The sequence below is a fragment of the Diabrotica undecimpunctata genome, chromosome 7, assembly GCF_040954645.1.
Source record: "Diabrotica undecimpunctata isolate CICGRU chromosome 7, icDiaUnde3, whole genome shotgun sequence".
Taxonomy (NCBI): Eukaryota; Metazoa; Arthropoda; class Insecta; order Coleoptera; family Chrysomelidae; genus Diabrotica; species Diabrotica undecimpunctata.
Genome location: NC_092809.1, coordinates 129,123,245 through 129,147,993, shown reverse-complemented (window position 1 = coordinate 129,147,993; position 24,749 = coordinate 129,123,245). Strand labels below are relative to the sequence as shown.

The window sequence follows — 24,749 nt, the reverse complement described above, 5'->3', positions numbered from 1 at the left end:
CTAATTATGCTTCACTTTACAAATTACCTATGAGTTTGTTTGATGTAAGTACATTTTTACTTATGCTGTAAGGTGAACTTTATTTAAATTATCCAGTGCATTTAGTAGATAGTTTACTGACCTCTTTTCCACCATCTTTTAAATACATAACTTATTAAAGATTTGACGTAAATGATATTGAAAAATTATGAGATTAAAACCCTTAACAAACGTTGTAGAGCTGATAGATACGTATTAATGGACAATATCAAAAAAATAATTGTCTAATTTGTATTATGAATTGAAATTATTTTATTATAGTGCATTTTTCGGATGGTAGTATTTAGTATTGGTTAAAATATTCAAAGAATGCTTATACAACGAATAACTTTTAATACGAAATTAAATTTTGGAATATTTACATCCCGATTGTTAGATAATATGTATAACTTTGATAAAAATTCAATAGGACCACTAGAAATATCACGTTATATGATAATCCGTATAACTTTGGTAAAATTTCAATAGGACCACTAAAAATATCATGTTACATGAATCTATAATTTACATTTTTCTAATAAAGTTTTTTCCAAAAAATATTTGATATTTTTCATTTCTTATGTGTACCTACCTATTTAATTCCACCCTTAAAATAAGAGCATGTTATGGAGTCGTGAACTAGAACAACAGAAACAGATAAAGCAATCGTATCACAAATGGCTTACCTATCAAGAAGTTGACGACAAAAACCAATACCGCAATCAACAAAGAAATTGTAAAAGAATGATTATAAGACATAAAATCCAAACATGGCAACAAAAATGCGAGGAAGTGGAATCATCAGTCGAAGCAAGTCTTCGGTTCCTTGATTCTATTCTCCAGCATGAATCGTTTGGAGCACATTTTAAATGCTTTTATTGAATATGTTTATTAATTCTAATCTCCAGTGTGAATCGTTTAAAACACGCCTTACATTTAAAAGGGTTTGCTCCAGTACAATCATTGTCAACTTTTGTTAAAGTTCAATGTATAACAAATTTCAGATTTATAAGGTTTTTCTTCATTGAGTATGAATATTGATTCTATTCTCCAGCATGAATCGTTTGAAGTACATTTTAAATGCTTTTCTTAAATATGAATATTGATTCTAAGCTCTAGTGTGAATCGTTTGAAACAAGCTTTACATTTAAAAGGTTTTGCTTCAGTATAATGAATAACTAGATCAGAAGATTGTTATGTAATGGAAAAGTTATGAAAACCCTAATCGAAAACGAATGTGAACCACTTGATTAAATTAAATTAAATGAAAAAAGAATGACTAGGGATACACCAACTCATCTATTATTTGTGGACTTAACCTTGTGAAAGCTTATGATCCAATATCCCCGTGTAGACTATGGCAAGTACTGGAAAGCTCATTTATTATTATTAGACATGTAAAAGTAATACAACCAGTTCTCCAAAACAATTTAGGGTAAATAAGGGACCAAGGCAAGGCTGCAGTCTATCTCCAACACTCTTCAAAATCTACCTGAGTTTGGCACTGAATAAATGGAGGAGATCATGTTCTGGAATGGGTATACCATTAAACTACGAAAGAACACTATCTAAGCTTCATTTCGCTGACGACCAAGGAGTCATAGCACAGAACCAGAAAGATCTACAGTAGGTGACAGTATACACCCTTGTCTCACACCTCGCTTTATTTCAATTTCTTCAGTGGTATTATTCTCTACTCTCACTACTGCTTTCTGATTGTAGTACATATTTGCTATTAGTCGGATGTCTCGTTTATCTAAATTCTTTTCTGTCAGGAGTCTGATTAGGTGATCATGCCGCACTTTATCAAAGGCCTTGTTGTAATCTATGAAACACATGAATACATCTTGATTTATGTCAAGATATCTTTGAGACATAACGTTCAGTGCAAACAACGCCTCTCTTGTTCCAAGTCCATTTTGGAATCCAAACTGGGTATTATTGATGTCCATTTCCAGTTTTCTGTGTACTCTAGAGTGTATAATTTTCAGTACATGGCTCATCAGACTGATTGTACGGTAATCACTACATTGTTTGGCATTTATCTTTTTTGGTATAACAAAGGTGGATAAAAGCCATTCTTGTGGTATTTTTCCTGATGTATAAATGCTATTGAAAAGTTCAACTAAAATGTGAATCGAGTCTTTTTCTATTAGTTTAAGGATTTCCGTTGGTATTTCATCTGGACCTGGGGCTTTACCATTTTTCATTCTTTTTAGTGCGTACATTACTTCCTCTTCCGTTATTTCTGGACCTTCGTCTCCTTGTATGTTACTTAGCTCAGATTGTTGTCTATCATCTGCACAGAGTTCTTCAATATAGTTTTTCCACGTTTTCAACTGTTCTTCTAGTTCTGTTATTATGTTTCCGTTTACATTATACAGGGTATTTGGCTGCTTACGTTTTTGTGTACCTACAAGTTCTTTCACTTTTTTATGTACATTAAAAATATCATGTTTTGCCTGCAATTGCTCTATTTCTTCACATTTTCTTTTATAAAAATCTTCTTTTGCTATTCTGATTTCTTTCTGTATTTGTTTATACCTTTGTTCGTTTTTTCCTTTCATTATTCTCAGATTGTCCATGAGAAGAAGGATCTTATCAGTCATCCACCTTTGCTTTATTTTTGGTTTTTCTTTAGTCAGAATTTTCTTCGCAGGACCTGTTATCGCCATTTTTTATCTATGTTCGTTGGCTGAGATGTTTCTTTTTCATGAAGTATTTTCAAATTATTATTAATACATTTTTGCAATTTCTCCTTTACCTCCAGGTTACATAAATGACTGACGTCTATCTGATTTGTTCTTCTTTTCTGCTCCAATCTTTTTAGTTTAATACTCATTTGCGCTATTAGAGGGTTATGGTCTGAAAAGACATCTGCGCCTGGGTAAGCTTTAACGGATTTTAAGGAGTTTCTGTATCGTTCGTTTATCAGTAAATAATCAATCTGGTTTCGAATTATTCTTATTATTCCTTTAGTATAGTCTTATGCAACTTTTTGTATTCGTTGTCATTTCTACCTTTTAATTTTCTTCGCTCTTCCATCATCTGCAATATTTTAGATGTTCAAGCGCAATTGTGCTAATAGATGTCTTCATTTCGTTCCACTGTTCTTCTATGCCTGTAGTAGTGTCAACTATTTTCGCAAAATTCTTATTAATCTGTTTTTACTTTCTTCTGGGTGTCATTGTCTTTTAGTAGTCTTGTATCTATCTTGGGCCTCATTTTCTTATGAATTATTTTGAGTAGTATGTTGATATTTGCAACCAATAGACTATGATTTGAGAAGACATCTGAGCCTGGATATGTTTTTGTTGAGGTGATAGAATTTCTAAACCTTTTGTTTATGTTGATGAAATCAATTTGGTTTCTTATGATTTTCCCTGGGGTATCACCGGGTGCTTTCCATGTATAAAGTCTTCTTGGATGTAATTTAAAAAATGTATTCGTTACAACAAGGTTTCGTTAGGATATGATTGTAGGACTAATAATTATTTATAGGTAAATAAAACACTGCAATTTTATAAAATTTTAGTATAAAAATAAATATTTTAAGTAACCAAATAAATAACTTTTATTAGTATTGCAACTAAAGGCACTAACCGCCCCAAGTTAACCTCTGCACGTGATCTGTTTTTCTTTTAGAACTTTTGATGAATCCAAGATATTCTAATTCGGCAACTGCCTGTGTAAATCGTGCTCTAAATTATGTATTAAGGAAAATTTCACAAATTTTGGCGCCTACGTGAGTTAGTATACATATATTAAACAAATACTAAAGTATGCAACAGTTTATATACACTAATAAGACAAATTTTATCGATAACTTTAATATTTGGAGTTAGGATTTACTTTTTCAATTATCCTTTTTTTGAAACATGTTAAATCTGGTGAATAGATTGGCAACTACAAAACCTCGGTTTCGATCTTCCGACGAAGATACGTCAAAACACTGGCTACAGTATGGCAGTATGAGTTGGAAGTTATGCTGTAAGTTAAGGTCAACCCCGGGTTGTAGTTCTACGAAAAGAAGAATAAGCCTCCTCATAGGCAAATATGATCCTATTCCAGTGGTAGTAAGTCTTCTAATAGTTTTGGCGTTAAAGGTCACTTGACGTCGTTCGAACTTGAAGACTAGTTTGAACCTTGGAAAATGTCGAAATATAACTTTTTAACTCACTGCCAACTGCAAATCTGTCGTCTTAACTGATGCTGTTTTTTTACTATAATTTAATAATTTAATTAGTACTAGTTGTATGGCCTAAGTTTGTCGGTATTGTTCAAGAATGGATTTGGAAACACGGTATGTGTATAATTATTATCATAAGCTTTGAAGCTTTTTTAATATGACATATGAATGTCATATACCATCAACTTGTTCTATAGTGGAGATGCATTTTCTGATGAATGCTCGGTCCGGTTATCCTCTGAAGTCGTTCTAAGAGGAGCAGTATCCTCAAACAGTGCTCTGGTGTTTATTATCTATGGAAAAACAACAAATCCCCCAAAAGCTGCTCCAAAAGATTTCCGCGGTTAGTACAATTAAACCTAAAACTAAGATTAATACTATTACAAAAATTAATATTAAACTTAACAGGCTTCTGGCAGTCAGTGTCTGGGGGCTCGGGAGACTGAGATCTCGAAAGCCTGTTGAGTTTAATATTAATTATTGTAATAGCAGTGGCGGCTGGTGACTCAAAAATTTGGTAGTTCTGCAGTATTTTTTGGTTTTTTTTTTTAATTCAATATCTTTTAATCGTTGTATTTTACAACGAGGCTTTTAGTTTGATATTTTACACCATATATTTATTCATTATATATCTATTAAAAAATAATAAAGAACTTACCGATTTTCTTCTTTTCAAATTGAAGATAAATCCAATTATATCAAAAATAGCAATGGTACATTATGGCACACTAGTAATTGTTTTATAGTTTATGTTTTTAGTAGAATTTTATCGATAAATACGTGAAACTAAGGAATGCAAACGAAAAAACACTACAAACAAAATCGCCACAACAATAATTGCATTATAGGGTCTTACGAACTAACTACACACAGAGCCAAATATATATATTTTTTTTATAAATAAGCTCGATTCGTCGATTTTTTTTTAAAGCAAACTTGTCTATAACTTTTTCATTAAAGTTTGGTATTTCTTTTATAAGTGTTTTTTCTACTGACAACATGGTTAATGCTACAAGTCGGTCTTCAGTCATGGAATTTCTCAAGAATGTTTTAATCCGTTTTAAACTCGAAAAGCACCTTTCAGCTTCTGCCGTACTCATGGGCACTGTAATTAGAATTTGAAGCAGTTTTACAGTTTCTTGAAAAGGCTCTGTTAAATTATTTTCAATTAAAAATTTTAAAAAAGGTATAGCCCCATTAATGTCTCTACAGTCTCTTCTAAAATAAATAACAGATAATTCAGTCTTCAAGCGCTCCCTATCTAAATTTAGATATGACGCGCAAGTCAGGCTTAAATTATCATCTGGGAAATTATCAAATTGCTCAGGATAAAGCAATGAAGTTGCAAGTAGGTGATTTTTAAAAGCAAATCTATCATTTGCACAATTTATGATTATATCACAAACTTCGATAGATGCTCTCCGATGACCTACTGGACTGTTATCCTTCCATAACCTTTTAGTTGGTAATGGTTCAACGCATAAACTAGAACCTTGGTCAATGGTATCATCTATTGAATTTTTAACTGAATTCATGTATCTTTCGAAATCTGTCACCTTTTTATTGATTTCCAAAGGATCCGTTTTAGTCTTTTGAAGGGCATTATACAAAACGTCTACTTGTGGCATTATGCGATGGAAAAATGTTAACCAAAAAACAAAATTTTGATCCACTAGTATTCTTCGAATGGATGACGCTGAACTACAGACAGCTGCCTTATCAAACGATTCTTCTATTTCTTCCATACATTCGATAAAAGAAGATCGATGTTCAAACACAACATTAACAGTTCGAATATTGAAGTTCCAGCGAGTTGGAGCGCCATGAGGAATTTTCTTTTGGACGATTTTATCTAAAACTGCCACTCGTTGTGGCGAATTTTTAAAAAAGGTAGGGATTTCATTTAAATTTCCAAAAAAAAGTCTAACTTGAGAGTTTTTGGAACAAGCCTTAGACATTATTAAATTTAATTGATGCGCGTAACAGTGTACAAAATGAGCAAATGGATATTTTTCTTTGATTCTGGCTTGAACTCCTGCGTGCTATCCACACATGACCGCTGCCCCATCATAACTCTGAGCAATTAGTTTATTATTTGAGTTTTCCAGGATAGGATCCAAAACACTGAAAATGTTTTTGCTTAAAGTATCTGCATTTAATTTTGAAGGTACCAAATATGTCCAAAATCGTTCTACCGGTGCTCCATTTCGACAATATCTAAATACTATAACCATTTGTGATTTTGCTGAAATGTCTGTAGTCTCGTCGGCCACGACAGCTAGATATGGAGATTCCCGAATTTCCTCCAAAATTTTATCCTGGCATAATTCCAACATGCAGTCCAAAATATCATTTTGAATTTCTTTAGAAATGCCCTTAAAAACCGTCGATTCTTCCAAGTGTTGTGCTAAAGTTTTATCCAATTCAGCAGTAAAATTTATGAGGCCGCGAAAAATTCCAGGATTGTCGGATGTTTGTGTCTCGTCGTGTCCCCGAAGCGCCAATTCGAAAACACTACAAAATTTTATGCAGTCTATAATTTTTGAGAGAACATACCTATTTTTTGTTACAGCTTCATTGAATTTTTGAATATTTATCCAGTATGCAGAATCTAACTGTTCTTTAATATTCACGGAGCCTAATAAAGCATATTCCATTTGATTGTGCAAATGATGCTTAGAAGTTTCGTGCTTTTTTATTTTATCACTTAAATGTACTAAGTCTGTTACACCAACTTGCGTCCATGACTTATCACCTCCAAAGAGTACACAAGGAAAACAGAAAAGAGCGTTTTTTCTGTTGCAGCCACATATCCAACTATTTCTCGTATAAATATCGCAATTAAATTGTCGTTTGTAATTTTTCCCTCGGCTTGATCCATCTTTTACGATTTTAATATCCGGCAAAGGACGTCCTTTGCATTTTAATTCTAGTTTTTCGTCATAAGAATATTTAAAGAATCTCTTAACATTAATCAAATTATAAATAACATCCATCCTGAACAGCACTTTTATTCTCATATACTTAATATAAATACCGAATTACGTGCAGGACAACTTATTTTAACAGTCGTCGCGTCGCGATCACCGATTATTTAAAATTACAATAAACGTACGTTTGTACACACTAGTTCGAACTGCGACAAATGCAGCTCAAATATTGCTTTCAGTCGTCGCCTGAAAAGTGTAGGCGAGGGGTTGAGCGGGTGTTATCGGGGATATCTTTAACAGTTCACAGCTCGGAGTACCACCGGTCCGGTCAAATAAGTGGGACTTGCTGTCGCCATGAGATGCGACGGACGACAGATTAAAATAAAGGTGGCCATGCACGAAAACCATCTAAATGAATTTAAATTTTATAAGTAGTGATATTTTTTATTTAATTTTCAAAGTAATTTTGTTTGGATTATTTTGGTGGTTCTGCAGCTCCGCAGCACTTATATACCAACCGCCACTGTGTAATAGTATTAATTACTGTAATAACTTTAAGCTTTATATATATAGCAGAACCAGAAACGAAGAAGTTCTTCGAAGAATGGGACATCAACGAACTCTATTAAATATTATTAAGAGGCGTAAACTAGAATATCTTGGACATATAATCAGAGGACCAAGATATGAGTTCCTTCGGCTAATTCTCAACGGTAAAATCGAAGGAAAGAAATGGATAGGACGGAAGAAACTCTCTTGGTTGAGGAATTTGCGGCAGTGGACAGGTTTGACAGCGGACCAATTGTTACACGTAGCGCAAGACCGAGATCAATATAAAAATATTATAAGCATGGTAGTCGCCGACGTTCCGTAGGGATATGGCACTCTAAGAAGAAGATATATATATATATATATATATATATATATATATATATATATATATATATATATATATATATATATATATATATATATATATGTATGTATATATATGGGGAAGAAAAATGTGAAGATGAAATAGAACAAACAGATGTAAGAGTAATTTGCAATGATTGTCAATAATTGCTCCTAAAAAGGACTACATAATAATTAGCTTATCACGATAATTTCTAAATGTTAAATTTAAGTAAGTATAATTTAAATTGAACGATTTTTACACTTTCAAAGTAACTTTAACAGTCCTGGTTGTCATCTTAAAAGTTTAAACATTTGTGAAAAAAATTATCTACACATAATCTAAGGATATCGTTATCAAGAAGTTTCAAATGATACTGTAACCATTTCTTACTCCACAAGTTATAAACACTATGAAATTTATTAGGTCTGTTCCTTTATTTTCTGATGACCACTATTTCTAAAAAAGTCTAGAAGTTCTACACTAAGTCGTTCCTTTGTAACGTGTAGTGGTACACTACCGTGTTCTATTGAAAAGTGTAGCAAAAAAAGTGTAATAACAGTGTAGATAAATCTTCTGAGAAGGTGACTACCTGTACTCGTTACACTCGTCTTGCGCAGTATCTACTAACCGAGTTTGACTACTGTTTAGCGGTCAGATGTGTTTGTTTACAAAAAAAATCTTTTTCTTTTTAATTTAATAAGTTTAAAAACTAAAGAACTACAAATTTTATTTTTATTAAATTTTTTATTTTGTTGTTTGTTTTAAATCGAGTTTATTTAGTTTTATTAAATTTTATTTAAATTATAGAAAGAAAATTTAAAGCAGAAGAAAACAAAAAAATATTAAAAAGTAGTAAAATAACTTGACTTGAACAGGAACTCAAAGGTAAACTACACTAGAACCAAAGAATATAGACGCATATAGAAGGATCTTTCACTGTCATTTTTTGGTCTGATCAGAAGTTATGCACTTGTTATATAAGTTAAACAAGATTTTAGTTTTCTATTGTACCACTAGGGCGCGGTCATGTCAGCGTTATTACTGCTTCTAAAATATGAAAGAGTGAGGCAACAAATGCAACTGAGGCAACATATTTTGATATTTTCTTATGTAGATGCCGCGAGGTCGTAGAATGCTTAGCATTCTACATGTTTGCATTTTATATTAGATATCAAACCCTATTATTTGCACCATATTTTTTTTTTGAAGAAAATAAAATATTATTTTAATTTTTAATAGATAACTGAATCTTTTCATAAAAAATACTGTGATTCAAATTTTTAATTTAAATATGTACAAATCTACAAATAATATAATTAAAACTCTCTTCTTACAAACTATAAATAAAATTAATTAAAAGTCAATCACTGAGAGAGAAAGCCCAAAACCCATTCTAAGGTGTTTTGATCAAAAAACAATTCTTTATCTCGTTAGTACACTAGAATTGCTTTTAGCACATACACCAAGGAATTATTTTTTACAATTTGAAAACGAAATTACTAAGTATAAGTTCGGATTTTTAAATTTAAAAAATAAATAAGTATGTCTCAAAAAACGCCTCTCTAGAGCTCAACAAAGGAAGATGAGGAAAAAGGCAAAAATGGCTGTTGGGACATGGGCCATAGCAAATCCCAAGAAAATCATATCGGCAACACCCGAGGATATAAAGAGACTTTTATAGAATACCATCATCCCCCTCGCAACAGTTGCTAAGAAACCAAGCGGCTCTAACGAGCAGACTAGGTCATAAAGCACCGTGACAAAAGTATTCAGAATGTTGGTAGCACACAGACACCATCTTGATACTAAACTAGATCGGGCTCAAGCAGATTTGATCAAATATCGTTTAGCGAAGGGTCCCTGTGGGAGAACTGTGCTAACGAGTGAAAAAAAAAATGCGATGACTGAAGTGGTGAAAACTATGGAGGGCCTGTGGGGGGGGGGGGGTGAAAACTTAAATATAGTTGATCCAAATAATATGCCCAAGCGCCTCACGGCCCTCACCCGCGTCCCCGAGAAAGAGGTTGATGAAAAAACCATCAGGACCCGTCTAAAGAGGCAAAATTAAGACCTTAAACAGAAGACTGGTCGTTGAAAAATCGAAAGATCGGGGAGGACGCACAAACCTATAGTCTATAGGTACTATTGATGAGGTCTTGTATAAAGCATTGGGGGCTGTTCATTTCAAGGCATATTATAAACTTGGAAAGGTATCCTTTAAGACAATCAGGGGCCGCGATGGCTTCAATCAGAATTATATAATCAAATTCCCAGCATATTAAGTGATTAAATTGTTTTTTATTGAAAATTACAGTGGAAAAAAATAAACATCGATAGACACAAAATTAGCGTGGATACTGCCTTGCTAAAAATGTTATATTACATTGTTTACAAAAGGAAAAAAATATGGAGGAGATATGTCTTCCGACAGTTGACGTAAAAATGACAGGCAAACTTTTATTACAGTGTTGCCATACATAAAGGTTAAAATATTAAATTGAACAGTAAGGAAGCTTCGGCAGAACTTACCGTTGCCATGAGAAGGTTCAGTGTAGCCTTGATACAACAGCTATGTGTTTAGGCAAAATAATAGGTCTATCGGACATTGGTAGACGTCTACCGAAGTCCCAAGAACCTGCATAATAGTCAAAAGAAATATCAACACATATCTTTGTTCGGCGGAGGTAACGAGAGTAAAGATAAAGGTCAGAGGAAGGAAGTATAAAGGAGATAGTTCTCGGATCAGCATACCTCCCATCTGATGATCCCGAACAACCACCATCAAGGGAGTTGGAACAGCTAGTGAGAGATGGCAAGAAAAATGGACTGCAATTAATTATTGGCTGTAATGCGAATGCGTACCATCTGACCTGGGGCATTACAAAAACCAAACTGATCAAAAATGGCATGTCTTAGATGAGGTTTCTTGTTCAGACCATCGAGACATTTTGAAATAACAGGCAATGAGTATAGCCGGGTAGACACATGCCAGTAATTTGGAAAAGTAGCTAGCATGCCAGTTGCTGGCATATTCCAGTAACTGGCAAGCACAAAACAGATTTGCTAGTAATTGGCATGCCATAAAAGAACTCACTGTACTTTTCAATCAAATATATGATACCAGTGAAATTCCATCGGACTGGTTAAAATCGATCTTTATTCCTCTACCTAAGAAACCAAACGTTAAGAAATGTAGCGACTGTAGACTCATTAGTTTAATGAGCCATGCCGTTAAAATACTGTTGCATATTCTTCTAAATCGAATTAACAACAAGTGCGAAGAAATAATTAGTCAAGAGCAGTTCGGATTCCGGAGATGCCTTGGAACTAGAGAAGCACTATTTTCTATGCAAACACTCCTTCAACGATGTTGGGAGGTAAGAAAACCCGTATATATGTGCTTCATTGATTTTGAAAAGGCATTTGATCGCGTTCAGCATACCAGACTAATTACCGCCTTGCAGAGCATCCAACTAGATGAGAAAGACATCAAACTTATTGCCAAACTTTACTGGAACCAAACAGCCATTATTAATACCAACAACAGAGAATCAAAGCCAATCAGTATTGAACGAGGCGTAAGACAAGGCTGTATACCATCTCCCACCCTCTTTAACGTGTATTCTGAGAATCTATTTAGGGAAGCTTTAAAAGATCAAAAAGGAATTATCATAGGAGGAGAAATAATTAACAATATACGGTACGCCGACGATACTGTGATTCTAGCTGAAAACATCGACGATCTGCAGGAGCTAATCAATAGAGTTGACATGGAATGCACAAATTGGGGACTGTCGATAAATATTGATAAAACTAAATACATGGTGACCAGTAAAGTGGATATCGGCGCAACCCAACTGATATTAAACCAACAACCGCTGCAGAGAGTTCAGAGATTCAAATACCTTGGATGTTGGATTACCCAAAATCTAGATCCATCCTACGAAATTCGATGTAGAATTGAACAGGCAAGAAACTCATTTCAAAAATTCAAGCCTCTATTATCCAATAGCTCATTAAATTTGGAAATCCGTGAAAAGTTTACAAGATGTTACGTGTGGTCTGTACTTTTGTATGGATGTGAAACTTGGACTTTAAACGCCGATATCATGAATAAAATCGAGGCGTTTGAGATGTGTTTGTACCGAGGGATACTAAAAATTCCATGGACTAGCAGAACCAGAAACGAAGAAGTTCTTCGAAGAATGGGACATCAACGAACTCTATTAAATATTATTAAGAGGCGTAAACTAGAATATCTTGGACATATAATCAGAGGACCTAGATATGGGCTCCTTCGGCTAATTCTCAACGGTAAAATCGAAGGAAAGAAATGGATAGGACGGAAGAAACTCTCTTGGTTGAGGAATTTGCGGCAGTGGACAGGTTTGACAGCGGACCAATTGCTACACGTAGCGCAAGACCGAGATCAGTATAAAAATATTATAAGCATGGTAGTCGCCGACGTTCCGTAGGGATATGGCACTCTAAGAAGAAGAAGGCATGCCAGTAGCTCGCTTGCCTATATTGGCAAGGCGAAAAAGCAGGGTAGATTTTTACACATGCCAGTGCTAGTAAACAATCGAGTGGTTTTCATAAGTACTTGTTTTGTAATTAATAAGTTATTCGGAATGAATTAAACAACCAAATATTGCTAATGACCACGGATATTGTCAGAAATTTAGTACTGAATCTGAAGCGGAACTCAAAAAAGAGAAAAATTTGGGATTTGGGTGTGTAAGCATTGTCACAGGCTATTTTATTTTTATATAGGGATGATTTAGAATTCCAAAGAAACTCCAATTCACTATGTATAGCAATAAATTTTTTTCCTCACCCCAACGAAACATTTTTTTAATTAAACAAGTTTAAAAATAAAACGATTAATATATAATATATTTTAACATAACATAACAAATATATAACATAACAAATCTGACAATTCCCTGCTAGCTACTGGCATGCCCGTAGCGGTAGCGCTCGTTCACACATGCCAGTGACACTCCCCACGCATGCGCCTTGCATCTTACAGCATGCTACTAGCAAGAAAAATCAAATTCTTAGCGATTAGCTAGCATGCCAGGAACTAGCATGCCAGTTAACGTACACACTTGCCAGTTTGTGGACAGTAGCTGGTGCTTGCTAGGTACTGGTATGCCATTGTGCTAGTAACAGGCATGTGTATCTCCGGCTTATATCAACTAAACCTATCGTAGTCCTCGTAAAACAAATTGGGATGTATATCAATAATTTATTCATTCATTCATATATGAATAAAAAAATCAGTTATGAAGATTATATTTTAGTAAATGTCATAAATTTATACAAAAAATTTATTTTAATTTATGTCATCAGTTTATTTTCATGTTCAATTAAGTATAGATAAATTAAAGTCTATATTGTAATAATACTAATTGTAATAATATTTATTCATTGTGAAAATTATAAAACAAGGTTAAATAGTACCCATTAGAGGTGTGCTTATTAGTTCTTTTAGACGAACTAGTTCAAGAGAACTATTTGTAAGACCGAAATCGAAATCCAACCCTAACGTAACTGGTTGCCAGATGTCTCGTCTTATCATCACAGGAGCACGGCGCCAGCCGCTCGTTTTCTTCAGTTTTCAGTCAGGGCAAGTGCAGGGCAAAACGTTAACGTTAACGTACAATTTGACAGCTACCCGTGCGCAGTAGAGGAATACACACGTTTGCGTTAACGGGTCTCCGTAACATTGCGTGCATTTACGAATTCCCTTAACGTTATCCAAATTGTTCCGAGTATTACCGAATGTCTGTCAACATGATTTTAACCAAAGATTTATCTTTTGTTTGTATTATTGTAACCTAAGAATAGTGAAAAAAATCGAAAAAAAAATTGACGGAAACCAATTTCCCAATAAATTATTACCAAATACATGTAGAAATACAGCATCGTCCATGTCATTATCCTCGAAATCAGATTCCTCAAACATTTTAATATTAAGGATATCTTCCATTCTGCTGTAAAAGCAATCAAAATATTTCATAAAAAATCTACCTAAACGCGGAAAAAAATATAAAAGGACACTGTCTAATCATTCAAATTTGTAAACAATCCACAACAAATCTGAGTAAAAGTAAGGTTAGAAACACACGTTAGACGTTAACGTTTTACCGTTTTACACTTCACAGTACAAAACGTATAGTGGCCGTAAACGTAATTTCTTTACGTTTATGTTAGTGTTAACGTTTACGTGTTACCTGCACTTTAACTCTCTAGTCTTTCACTACCGTACAAATAGTTCGGGTTCGGAACCATTTCTTTCGATGGTATGTTTAGGTTGAAAATGTTTTAAATTTATTTCTCAAATGTTTTGCAAATAATATTTTTTTTATTTGCAAAAAATTATTAAGATTTGTTTTTTATTAACCGTTTTAAATATAAATATGGTTCACGTATGATTTATTTTTATATTTACGTATATTTAAACTCATAGGTATCTATAATTAGGTTATTTCTAAAAGAACCTTTACAAAAAAAAGATCAGTGAATTTTCTAGGAACATTAAATAACACATTTTCATTCTCACTTTTACATAAAATTATATTTTATGTAAATGCATCAATCATTTTAACCCCAACTAAAAATTTTTATTTCAATATTACAATACGAGAAACAACACAGCATGGCAACGTCCAAGCCAATGCATGGGCTTAAGATCCGAACGATTATGACATTAAGATAAGACTGTTTATGTTATTGTCACATTCATAAGAATTTTTATCTGATATCTGAGACTAATCGGCATTTCTTTTTTAAAACTAGTCAGTCCATCCCATTCACAAAATAATAAATATATGATCTCATTCATTCATTATTTTCTTCTTTGAAAGTTGAGACACAATTTATAATGCAAATCGTTCGCAGTGAACTAGTTCTATGAAAATTAATGAACTAGTTCAATTAGTTCAGTTGAAAGAATCGTTCATTTGAACTATTTCGATGGTGAACTACACATACAGCGTGAAAACTTTCACACAGAGTATGAGAAGTTACTGTTAAATATTTCAAAAAATAATTCAATAATGCTTTTAGTTCTTATTAAAAGATTATGGATGAAAAGTTTCGGCGAAATAATTTTTTTTTAAAATAATTTCGAAAATAGTCTAAAAGAAAAGTCTTGAGAAAATTGAAATTTTTGGTTGAATATATTTTGAAAGTTTTTGAAAAAGCTACGTGACGGGTTTTCGTTCCGTTGGAACAAACCTATTTTTAATTCAAAGTTATAAAATTTTATTTACTTACATGTAATAAAAAAAAAATAAATACTTTTAATATTGAAAAATTCATACCTTTTTAAGTTTTAAAATTAAAAATTTAATAATTTAATATATTAAAAATAAAGATTTTATTGTAAAAAAAAACAAATTGCAAAGCAATGGCATCGAAATTTTAAGCCAACCAATGCTATGGTTTTAAGCCCTCGGCCACGTTTTTAGTTTATGCAGTCACCCTCTTCAGGAGTGTTATAAAGTATAATAACCATGACCAAATCGTCCATTCGAAATGTCCTTGTATATGCGTCTATATTCTTTGCTAGAATGTTCCTTTGCTTAGTGACACAACTATGATTTTCGTTTGACACTAGCCAGTGTAGCCTACAGTCAACTACACTCGAAAGTGCTACACTAGAAAACAAAGGAACATACATATTATGTATATAAAAAAAGGATACTGTAACTCAGGTTTGACTACCATCTTTGAGGAACCCTGGGTAACTATTTCTGGGTCAACAATACTCACGAAAGACTGGAGCCAGTCGTACAAATTAATCATTTTGCCATATTCTAAATGTAATTTATAAGCTATACTAATATCTGGCATGGATGGCTTGATTGAAGTAGAGTTAGCTGTTTCACAACATTTGCACTAAAATAATATTGTTTATTAATAGTTATTCATGTTTTTACACAAAAAAGTGATATTATACTTAAGAGCAATAATCTTACTTTTTGCTAGTAAAGTTTCTCCAAAACACTTAATAAAATGGAACTATAATAATATTAATATTTTTAAATTGGAACTGGTACTACAAAAAAAATTTGTATCTATATAATCTATGCATACATTCCATCAAAAGCAATATTGGTTACATGTATGTATGAAATGAAACAGAGGGTGCACGTGATTCGCAAGACCCTGCAATTTATTTAGTGAAGCATTTGAAGCTTTGTACTTTGAATCAGAAACATATCATTGCTGATTCTGATTCATGTATAGATCAGAATCAGAATATAAAGATGAGTTTATCTTTGTTGAAACATACCTATACAAGATCCAGATGTTAAAATGAACATCACAGATCTTAAATTTTTGGTATCTAGGCACTACTTTCTTCTAAATGATTGCCAATTTGATACAATTAAAGGTGAAAGCAGACGCCACAGTGTAATCTACCATCCAGAAGAGTGGATTGATATCATTAAAAACTCCAAGAGAAAAAAGCTCAGATTTATGGTGACTAAAACGCACCATACAGAGATTTTAACCACATCAAGATTAGAGAAATGATTACCAACAGGAATGTCCCTATTAATAAATACAACTTAAGCTGGTTTAAAATAATATGGCTTCGATTTCAGACAGATCAACCTCTTCAATTTCAATTTAAGGAAACTCTAAATTCCAAAAGGGAATTTTATATTGTAGATGTATCCAAAAAGAAAAATGTTAATAAGCCCATTAGCAGATTGAACATAATACACGAACCACTCTATCCAACAAGAAGAACTGTTGGAGCTGCAAAGAAGAAAGACATGATGGACTTGTTGTCCTACATACCACCAGTACACCATCATTTTTATAAAAACTTGCTCACTGCTTTAGCCACCACATCATTGGATCAACAAAACCTCGAAGACAGATCTTATGATGAACTAATATATGATTAAGTAGATGAATTTAGATAAAATCATTCTGTTTTATTTAGTCTATATTTTTTTTTACCTTTTGCATTTTTTTAAGCAAAGTACTTGAACATAAGTTATGTTCAAGTACTTTGCTGAAATTTTTATTCTCATTTTTACATTATCTCAAATATCACAATTTAATGTGTTCTGAGTTAGACCATTATTATTCTATATCCCTCATATATATAAACTTTTCAGTATATCAGAAAATACCTACGTCTTACAGAAAATACATACCCTTAAATAAAAATGAGGATCATTCAATGCGTTATGGATAGCGGATCTGTGTTGACCTATTATATAATTCTTGATGCTCATGTCGTTGTAAAAGAAAATTTCATGGAAATAGTAACACTCAGGTTCCTTGAGATATTTTTCAAATGTTGAAGATAACATTGCAATAATCTGTTCTCTCAGCTTTTCGTATTTATTCAGAGATCTGTTCTGATGCTTAGATAGTTCAAGAAGTTTCTGAAACAAAGTTTTGGTTAACATTTTGTTTTAGAAACAAACTTTAACTACTTTTCATATATTTAAACTGAAAATAAATACAAACCTTTCTAAACTGGCCTCTACTGTCTACTTTAAGATCAACAGGATTCTCGGTTTCTTCAGCAACTTCCATATTTTCCTCTGACTCATCCATTTGATCAATATTATCCAAATCGTTTATACATTTTGTTACTAGTTTAAAAACTTCCTTGGTGCCATCTTGTTTATGTAGCGTTTTGGACTGTAAAATAACGGAAATTTTTTGTAATTTAGCACTAAGTTCATCCTTAGACTGAAACGTAAGAAGTTTCATACATTCTTTATAATCTGCTGTTTGAGTTATGTTTCTTGATGTAGCTACCGCATATAATTCCCTTACCTAAAACATGCATTATTAACGAAGTGCCTGTTAAACGTAGTAAAACTGTATTACATGTTTTCCAAGAGGAGTCCTGGGTAAATCTTCAACAAGAACCAACAAACATTTTAAAAATAGATGAAAGTTTTTAATGTATTGTTGGATTTCGCAAATTTTTTCAACCATCACTTCACTTAAATAATCGTCGTTTACTAACAGCTTCCCTTGTAAATCCCTAGATGTGTTTTGAACCAATTTTTTAAACGATGATAGTTGTCTAATGTTTGCAAAATCATCGCTGGTAAATTCATCTAGCGTTTCTACAATTATGTCTTTACTTAAATGACATAAGGTCATGGAGTTGCCAAAAGTAAAGTGGTCAGCACAAGCATACTAAAAAAAAAAAAAATAGATACATGTATTATGCACAGATTTGATCTATCATATATATCAGAAGAGTGGTTGTAATAATTTGGTTTTATAGATGTATAAGGCATGACAGACACTTTTTTCTCAATGTTAACATTACTCCAACAATAACGGGGAGTACAGAAAAAAATTGGTCTGCATTATAGATTTTCAAATGGCATCTGATGAGGTTCAATAGGATAGGAGTTTGAATATTTAGGGATGATCAGAATAAACAACATGTCTAATAGATACAAAATTTGTATTAAAAACAAAAAGCCTCTGTTTCAATAGAAGACAAGGAGGCTGACAAAATGTTCATTCAAAGATGATTCAGAGCCAACGAAGCCTTGAAAGTATGTTTAGTGGAACAAACATACCGAAATATACAAAAAATCGGTTGCCTGTAAAGTCGGTTTTACGGGCGAAGATTTTACGTGACAACGTCTTTTTCTCGGTAGAATATTTATTGATATGAATATTATTAAATTGCACAATAGGAACAAGGAATTGAATGAAAATAAGAATTGCACAAATTTTAACTATAGAAATAAGTATATTTTGTTTACTAAAACATTGTACATGTAAACTTAAACTTAACTAATTTCTATTTGAGTGATTTTGTTGAGGATAGGACGATGATAGGAGAAATAGCATCGCACCAGCGGACCGATCATGTTTGAGTGGGAGAGAGACGCAAGGCATTCGCCGGTCCGGCGGGCCTCTCTCTCGTTCGGTGACTCATCGTAACAGACGTGAGCGGGCGTTACACTTTTTCATGAGTGACTCCGAGCCACAACCTAATTTAAGACGTTGTCACGTCAAAAATGTTATTTCAACCATTTCTGAGCTTTCATAAAATTGTTTCACATATGATTTATTGGGCTAAACTCAAACCCTCAAATCCCCAGATGGGTTTGACAGTTAAAATGTGTAGTATGAGATATTACAAAGAGACTCTCATCTGGGGTTTCATCAATTATTTATTGGAACTATTTTTCAATAAACAATCAAAACGTCAAACTCATTATTTTGCTTATAACTTAAAAACTTGCTATTTAGAGATTTATTTGAAAAAAAAAAAATACATAAAATGAGATACTGCAAAATGAACAACAAAATCGCTGTTTGAATATTGTTAATAATACCTTTTTTATTGTTTATTAAAATTTTTTTAAATGTACCTGAACTTGAGGGTCTTGTTGGTTGAATAGTTTTGGCGAAATTTAATTTTTTCATAAGATTTTTTGAAAAATGAGCTAATTTCTAAGGCTTCTCCAGATAATTTTACAGAATGGATTTAACAACCAGGTCTTATATTTAAATTATATATCATCATACACCAGAAATTTTTACTTCTTTGTAAATTACCTTGATGTTTGTATCTACTTACCTTGATATTTTGAATAAAATTCCTGACAGACAAATCATAAAACAGGAAAACCTCCATAAACAGATTAAAAACTTTCCCACCAATGTGAAAAGGGCATATATCTGTGAAAAATACATTCTCTAAAACATTATTAAGATACTCAATCGATTTCTGTGAGTTAAAAACTCTAACTCTGATTTTTGATGAAACCTTATAAGGCAGAGAGCTATGTAATGTATTCATATCAGTTGCAATCCCTAAAACCAGCACAAATGGAAGATTACTGAAACAACTAATAATGAGGATAAACCTCTCAAGAACTTGTGGATTGAAACTTTCAAAATCGGGAATGATCACAACTAAAGGTTTCTTTTCAATTAATTTTTCATACCAACTTTCCAGAAGAGACATTGTCAGTTGGGTTTTCTTTATTTGTGTGGTTCCACTTTCATTTTCATCCTAAAAGGTTTATCAGTTCGATTATTCTACAATACAGTTGGAAAAAAGTTCTATACAATTACAAATATTAATATACAAATGAGATTAATAAAATAATTGAAGATGATTCTATAATTATAGGTCTAGTTATATATTTAACCTAAAAACACCCCTTTCCTTTTCCTACCATTAAAATCAATGGTACATTTGACTTTTTTTCAGAGTATCATTTCCTTGTACTGAGACAGTACAAGTCTTATTCCAGAGATGCAGAGACGTCAACTGCGACGTATACGCATGTCTGGTTGATTACGAGAAAGCGTTTGATCGAGTACAGCACGCCAAGATGATGCAAATACTAAAAGAAACACGAATTAACAACCAAGATCTGAAAATAATTAGAAATCTTTACTGGAATCAGACAGCAAATCTCAGAGTTGAAGGTGAACACACTGACTATGTAAAAACCATGCGTGGAGTGAGGAAAGACTATATTTTGTCTCCTCTAATCTTCAATCTGTACTCTGAAAGAATATTTATCGAAGCTTTGCACGAAACTGAAAAACGTATTCTACTAAATGGTTACCAACTGAACACCAGATATGCAGATGACACCATAGTATTTGCGGACAACTTAGAAGACCTACAAGTTCTTATGAAGAAGACAAAGCTTATGATAATTAGCAAGAAAAGGATAACAGAAGGTCAACTCTACGTCAACCAATCCCCTGTAGAAAGAGTGACGTACTACAACTACCTCGGCACCATAATAAATGAAGAATGGACCAACAAGCAGGAGATTAGAGCACGCATCGGAAAAGCTAGATCCACCTTTAATCGGATAGGGGCCTCCTTCAGGAGTCATCTCTCTCTTGACACAAAAGTAACAATGCTGCGATGCTACGTCTTCTCTGTCCTTTCTTATGGTGTTGAATCGTGGACCTTGAACGAAAATATGTGCAGAAAACTGGAAGCATTTGAGATGTGGCTATATTGGAGAATGCTTAAGATCCTGTGGACTGACCGAGTCACAAATGAGGAGGTCCTTAGAAGAATGAATAAGAACCGAGAGGTACTGACCACCATCATATCTCAAAAGTTACAGTTCTTTGGACATATTATGCGAAATGAATCCAGATATGCTCTCCTTTAAGCTATCCTGCAAGGAAAAATATTTGGAAAACGCGGTCCAGGAAGAAGAAGAACATCTTGGTTAAAGAACCTCAGAATCTGGTTCAATACAACATCTGTGCAGCTTTTCCGCGCTGCTGCAGATAAGATAAAAATTACCATGATGATCGCCAACATTTGTAACGGATAGGCACATCAAGAAGAAGAAGAATCATTTCCTTGCAATGTCTTTACAGTCTCTTATTAATATCCTTATGACATATAAAGGGTTTTATCTTCCCTCTCTCTGTTCTCTCTCTAATTCAACTTCACACTGGACAGTTTGATCTTTAGTATGCACTACACAACCTATAAAAGTTTCAGTTACATTCTATCCCATAGCTTGTTTATTAAAAGGACATTAGATTTGCTTATATTTTCTTTCTTACTTTTGATACATTGTAATATTAGTTATTAAGTGATTAGTTTCAACAATGAAATCGTTCCTTTGTTAAATTTGTCCTTAATCATCGTCTCTGACGACTGGACAATTATTAAAGATTTATTACATATATCATCATATTTATAATATATAAAGTTCACTATGAAGGTATCCCAAAAAATACTAAAGCACTATATTCTACTACTTTCGTATCGATATATACATACATATCGTATCTTATATGTTGGCAGTTGGTCTGTGTCGTTTTAACTGACAAGTACCATGCGTTTAAAATCGAGCAGGGAGACATGTAGTCCCTAAAGTAATTTAAAAGTTTATCCATTGTCATCGACCTAGAGTCACAACATAAACCAACTGTAACATTCGGAATGATGTAAACCCATATAGGAGGTCACACATTTAACTTTATTGTTAGCTACAATTACATAAGGCACTGAGGATGATCTGTTCGGATCGAAAACGTTATGCCAGTATTTAAATTTTTGACGACACTTTTTATAAAGTTTTAACTATATGTTTTTTTATACCACAATACAAGTGTGAAGTGTTTTAACTTCTGCGTTTTTTTTAAACGATAGTATACAGCCAACTACGGGGTTTTTCCCATTAATTTTAAATTTATATATTTGCATTGGTTTCTCACTAAAAGTTGTATTTATTAAAGCATCATCATTTTCTGCTACTATCATTTCTGCTACCTTTTCATCCTATATATCCTGAACTATGTCTACTCCTTTCATGAGTGTTTTTAGTCAGGTTGTCTACCTTTGTTCTAGCTTTTGTCCAATAATCTTATTGAATTTTTTATGGCTCTTCATAAATAATGTAAAAAGTATAGAAACTATAATATTTCCTTATTGACAGTTTCTTTGTAAATATAGAAATAGGTGTATAACATGAAAATTCATTACCTAAAATAGTGATTAAATGTCTATAAAGATTTCAAAACATAATTACACTAATTATAAAGGCTTTCTCTTAGCTAGGAAAGTGAAGTACTAAAAAATTTACCTCATCTAAATATTCATCATCATTAATAAACTGACCGATCATATTCTCCATGAAATACTTAATATTTTGGCAGTTTTGACTATTAAGTGTCGCAACATGAGGAGTTATGCTTTCTTTCAATTGTTTTGAAAGTGCTGCAAATTGTGCACCATGATCTGGCATGTTAATTCCCGTAAATAAAGCTGCTGTTGGTATTTCCTTAACAGTACCATTATGACTCGTTTTGACAAAGTCAATAAGATTGCTAAGTACAGAGGAAAAAAGATTGTAGTTTAGGACCTAAAAATATATTATTAGTAAAAAAATAAAGAAATTGAATAACTAATTTAAGGAAATGTGTTAAATAATAATCTTTAATACCCCTTCCATGATAAGGCTCAATACACAGCATCCCAAAAGAATTCACAACCCATGTATTTTGAAGAGTACATAAGGAACGTGAGACAAAAAAATAGATATTTTCGAAATATGTTTCCCCATATATATCAAATATAGTACAATTTTACTTACATCTATCTGCTCTTCTATAACATTCCATAACGAATAATAATGTTGGTACCATAAGTTACAAGAGAAAAATGAGCTAGAATTATTATCCCCTTTTAACAATATTTTCTTCTTGCGTCTACCATGTTGCTTGGGAGGTTCAAAATTATTTTTAAATACAAATACACCCTAAAAGTATTCATAATTTTTACATATACACATAAATAAAGAATGCATGTTTAAAAATACCCATGATAAGGTTAGCACAAATTTACATACTTTTGAAACTGATACTGTTTGGTTATCCTCCATGGCTTGTCTTTATTTTTTAAATCAAATCCAAATAATTTTTTATAATGTAACACGAGTGAAAAACAAGTAAAAATAAACAAAAGAGGAGAAATAATGTCGTTTTGCCCGTTCCCGCCATTCACAGATGTACCCGATGTACGAAACCCGAAACGATGACAAATGAGTTGATTGTGTGTTTCGTGTTTTGTAACTGTGTACTTTATACTTGTTTATCACTGTATTCAGTTCAAAAAAATTTTAGTTTTTTGTATCACATTGGACAAGGCTATCAACGTTTAATAATGTATTCTTGTTATACGAAAAAAGTTGCTTTTGCTAAATTTGATTAATTAAAAATTTTAAAACTCAATTAAAACTCAAATCAACAGACGTCTATATACCTACTTAGGTGTTTCTATAATAATAACGCTGAATTATTAAATTGTATTACCAAGTAACAAAAAAAAATATGTTATTTAATTTGTATTTTGAGAACGCTTTCGGAAGTTGAAATTAAGATGTCAAAATAAACGTATATTCAACTGAAATTGTGAATTCCCATTAAAGCTAGTTTTAATCCGTTTTTACTTCATCGTTTTCACCATTGTAATATTAATTTTCGTTTCTTGTCTTCTGAGTTTAATTCTTTTTAATACTATTTTCACGACAGCCACTAATGTATTGTGGTTTGAACCATAGATAGATGTAGTAATCACGAATAAATTGTAAATATAGAATAATTGAAGAATAAGTGAAGCCGATTTTTAAAATTTAGTGCGCGTGTTGTCTGCTAGGTGGTCCCAAATAAGGGGGCAAAAGCATGTACATTGTTTGAAATTTCACTTGTTTCCCATAATAATTATATCAAAGAATATAGGTAGACGCTTCTCTATATTCTTTGATTATATTATGGAATTTTGTGTAAGTGCTTTAAGTAGGATAATCTCCTGGCCGAAAATAATCATTTTTACTTATACTAGTGTATTTTTAAATCATAATGATATTACTTCCTTTCATGTTGCCAATTGTATTGTACAATCTGTACATGTAATAATAATTATGTATATGTAATAATCTAAATAACAATAAAAATGAGAGAAATGTACTCCAAATAGACTGGAGAAGAAGGAAAACAATATTCTTGATGAAGATAATGAAATAGAAATTGACATAGATCTGCTTCCGGAAGAATTGAACACTATGTTGTAGGAGATGAGAAATCTAAATTAAAGGATTGTATCCTTTTTACGTTGTGCGGATTTATTATTAGAAAAATTGTTCCCAAAACTGAAGTATTTAGATTATATTATTTAATATTTATTTAAACCAAAACCTAA

At 32.5% G+C, this 24,749-nt stretch overlaps 2 protein-coding genes across 3 annotated transcripts in view; both read right to left on the bottom strand.

Annotated features, from left to right (window-relative positions):
• Window positions 1-24,749, bottom strand: part of EMC4 (ER membrane protein complex subunit 4) — a 359,992-nt gene that overhangs the window by 65,077 nt on the left and 270,166 nt on the right. The window lies entirely within an intron of this gene.
• Orc3 (origin recognition complex subunit 3) lies at window positions 3,537-23,612 on the bottom strand. Of its 2 annotated transcripts, XM_072538157.1 has the most exons (9): window positions 23,401-23,611; window positions 23,146-23,310; window positions 22,636-22,914; window positions 19,635-20,072; window positions 17,909-18,226; window positions 17,540-17,854; window positions 17,221-17,454; window positions 15,750-15,943; window positions 3,537-3,719 (listed from the first exon to the last, which is right to left on the bottom strand). In XM_072538157.1, the coding sequence occupies exons 1-9, from the start codon at window positions 23,431-23,433 to the stop codon at window positions 3,617-3,619; spliced, it is 2,079 nt and encodes a 692-aa protein (XP_072394258.1). In that variant the 5' UTR covers window positions 23,434-23,611; the 3' UTR covers window positions 3,537-3,616. The 2 variants fall into 2 exon arrangements, with proteins under 2 accessions (XP_072394258.1, XP_072394260.1); XM_072538159.1 differs by lacking the exon at window positions 22,636-22,914 and having other exon boundaries at window positions 23,401-23,612.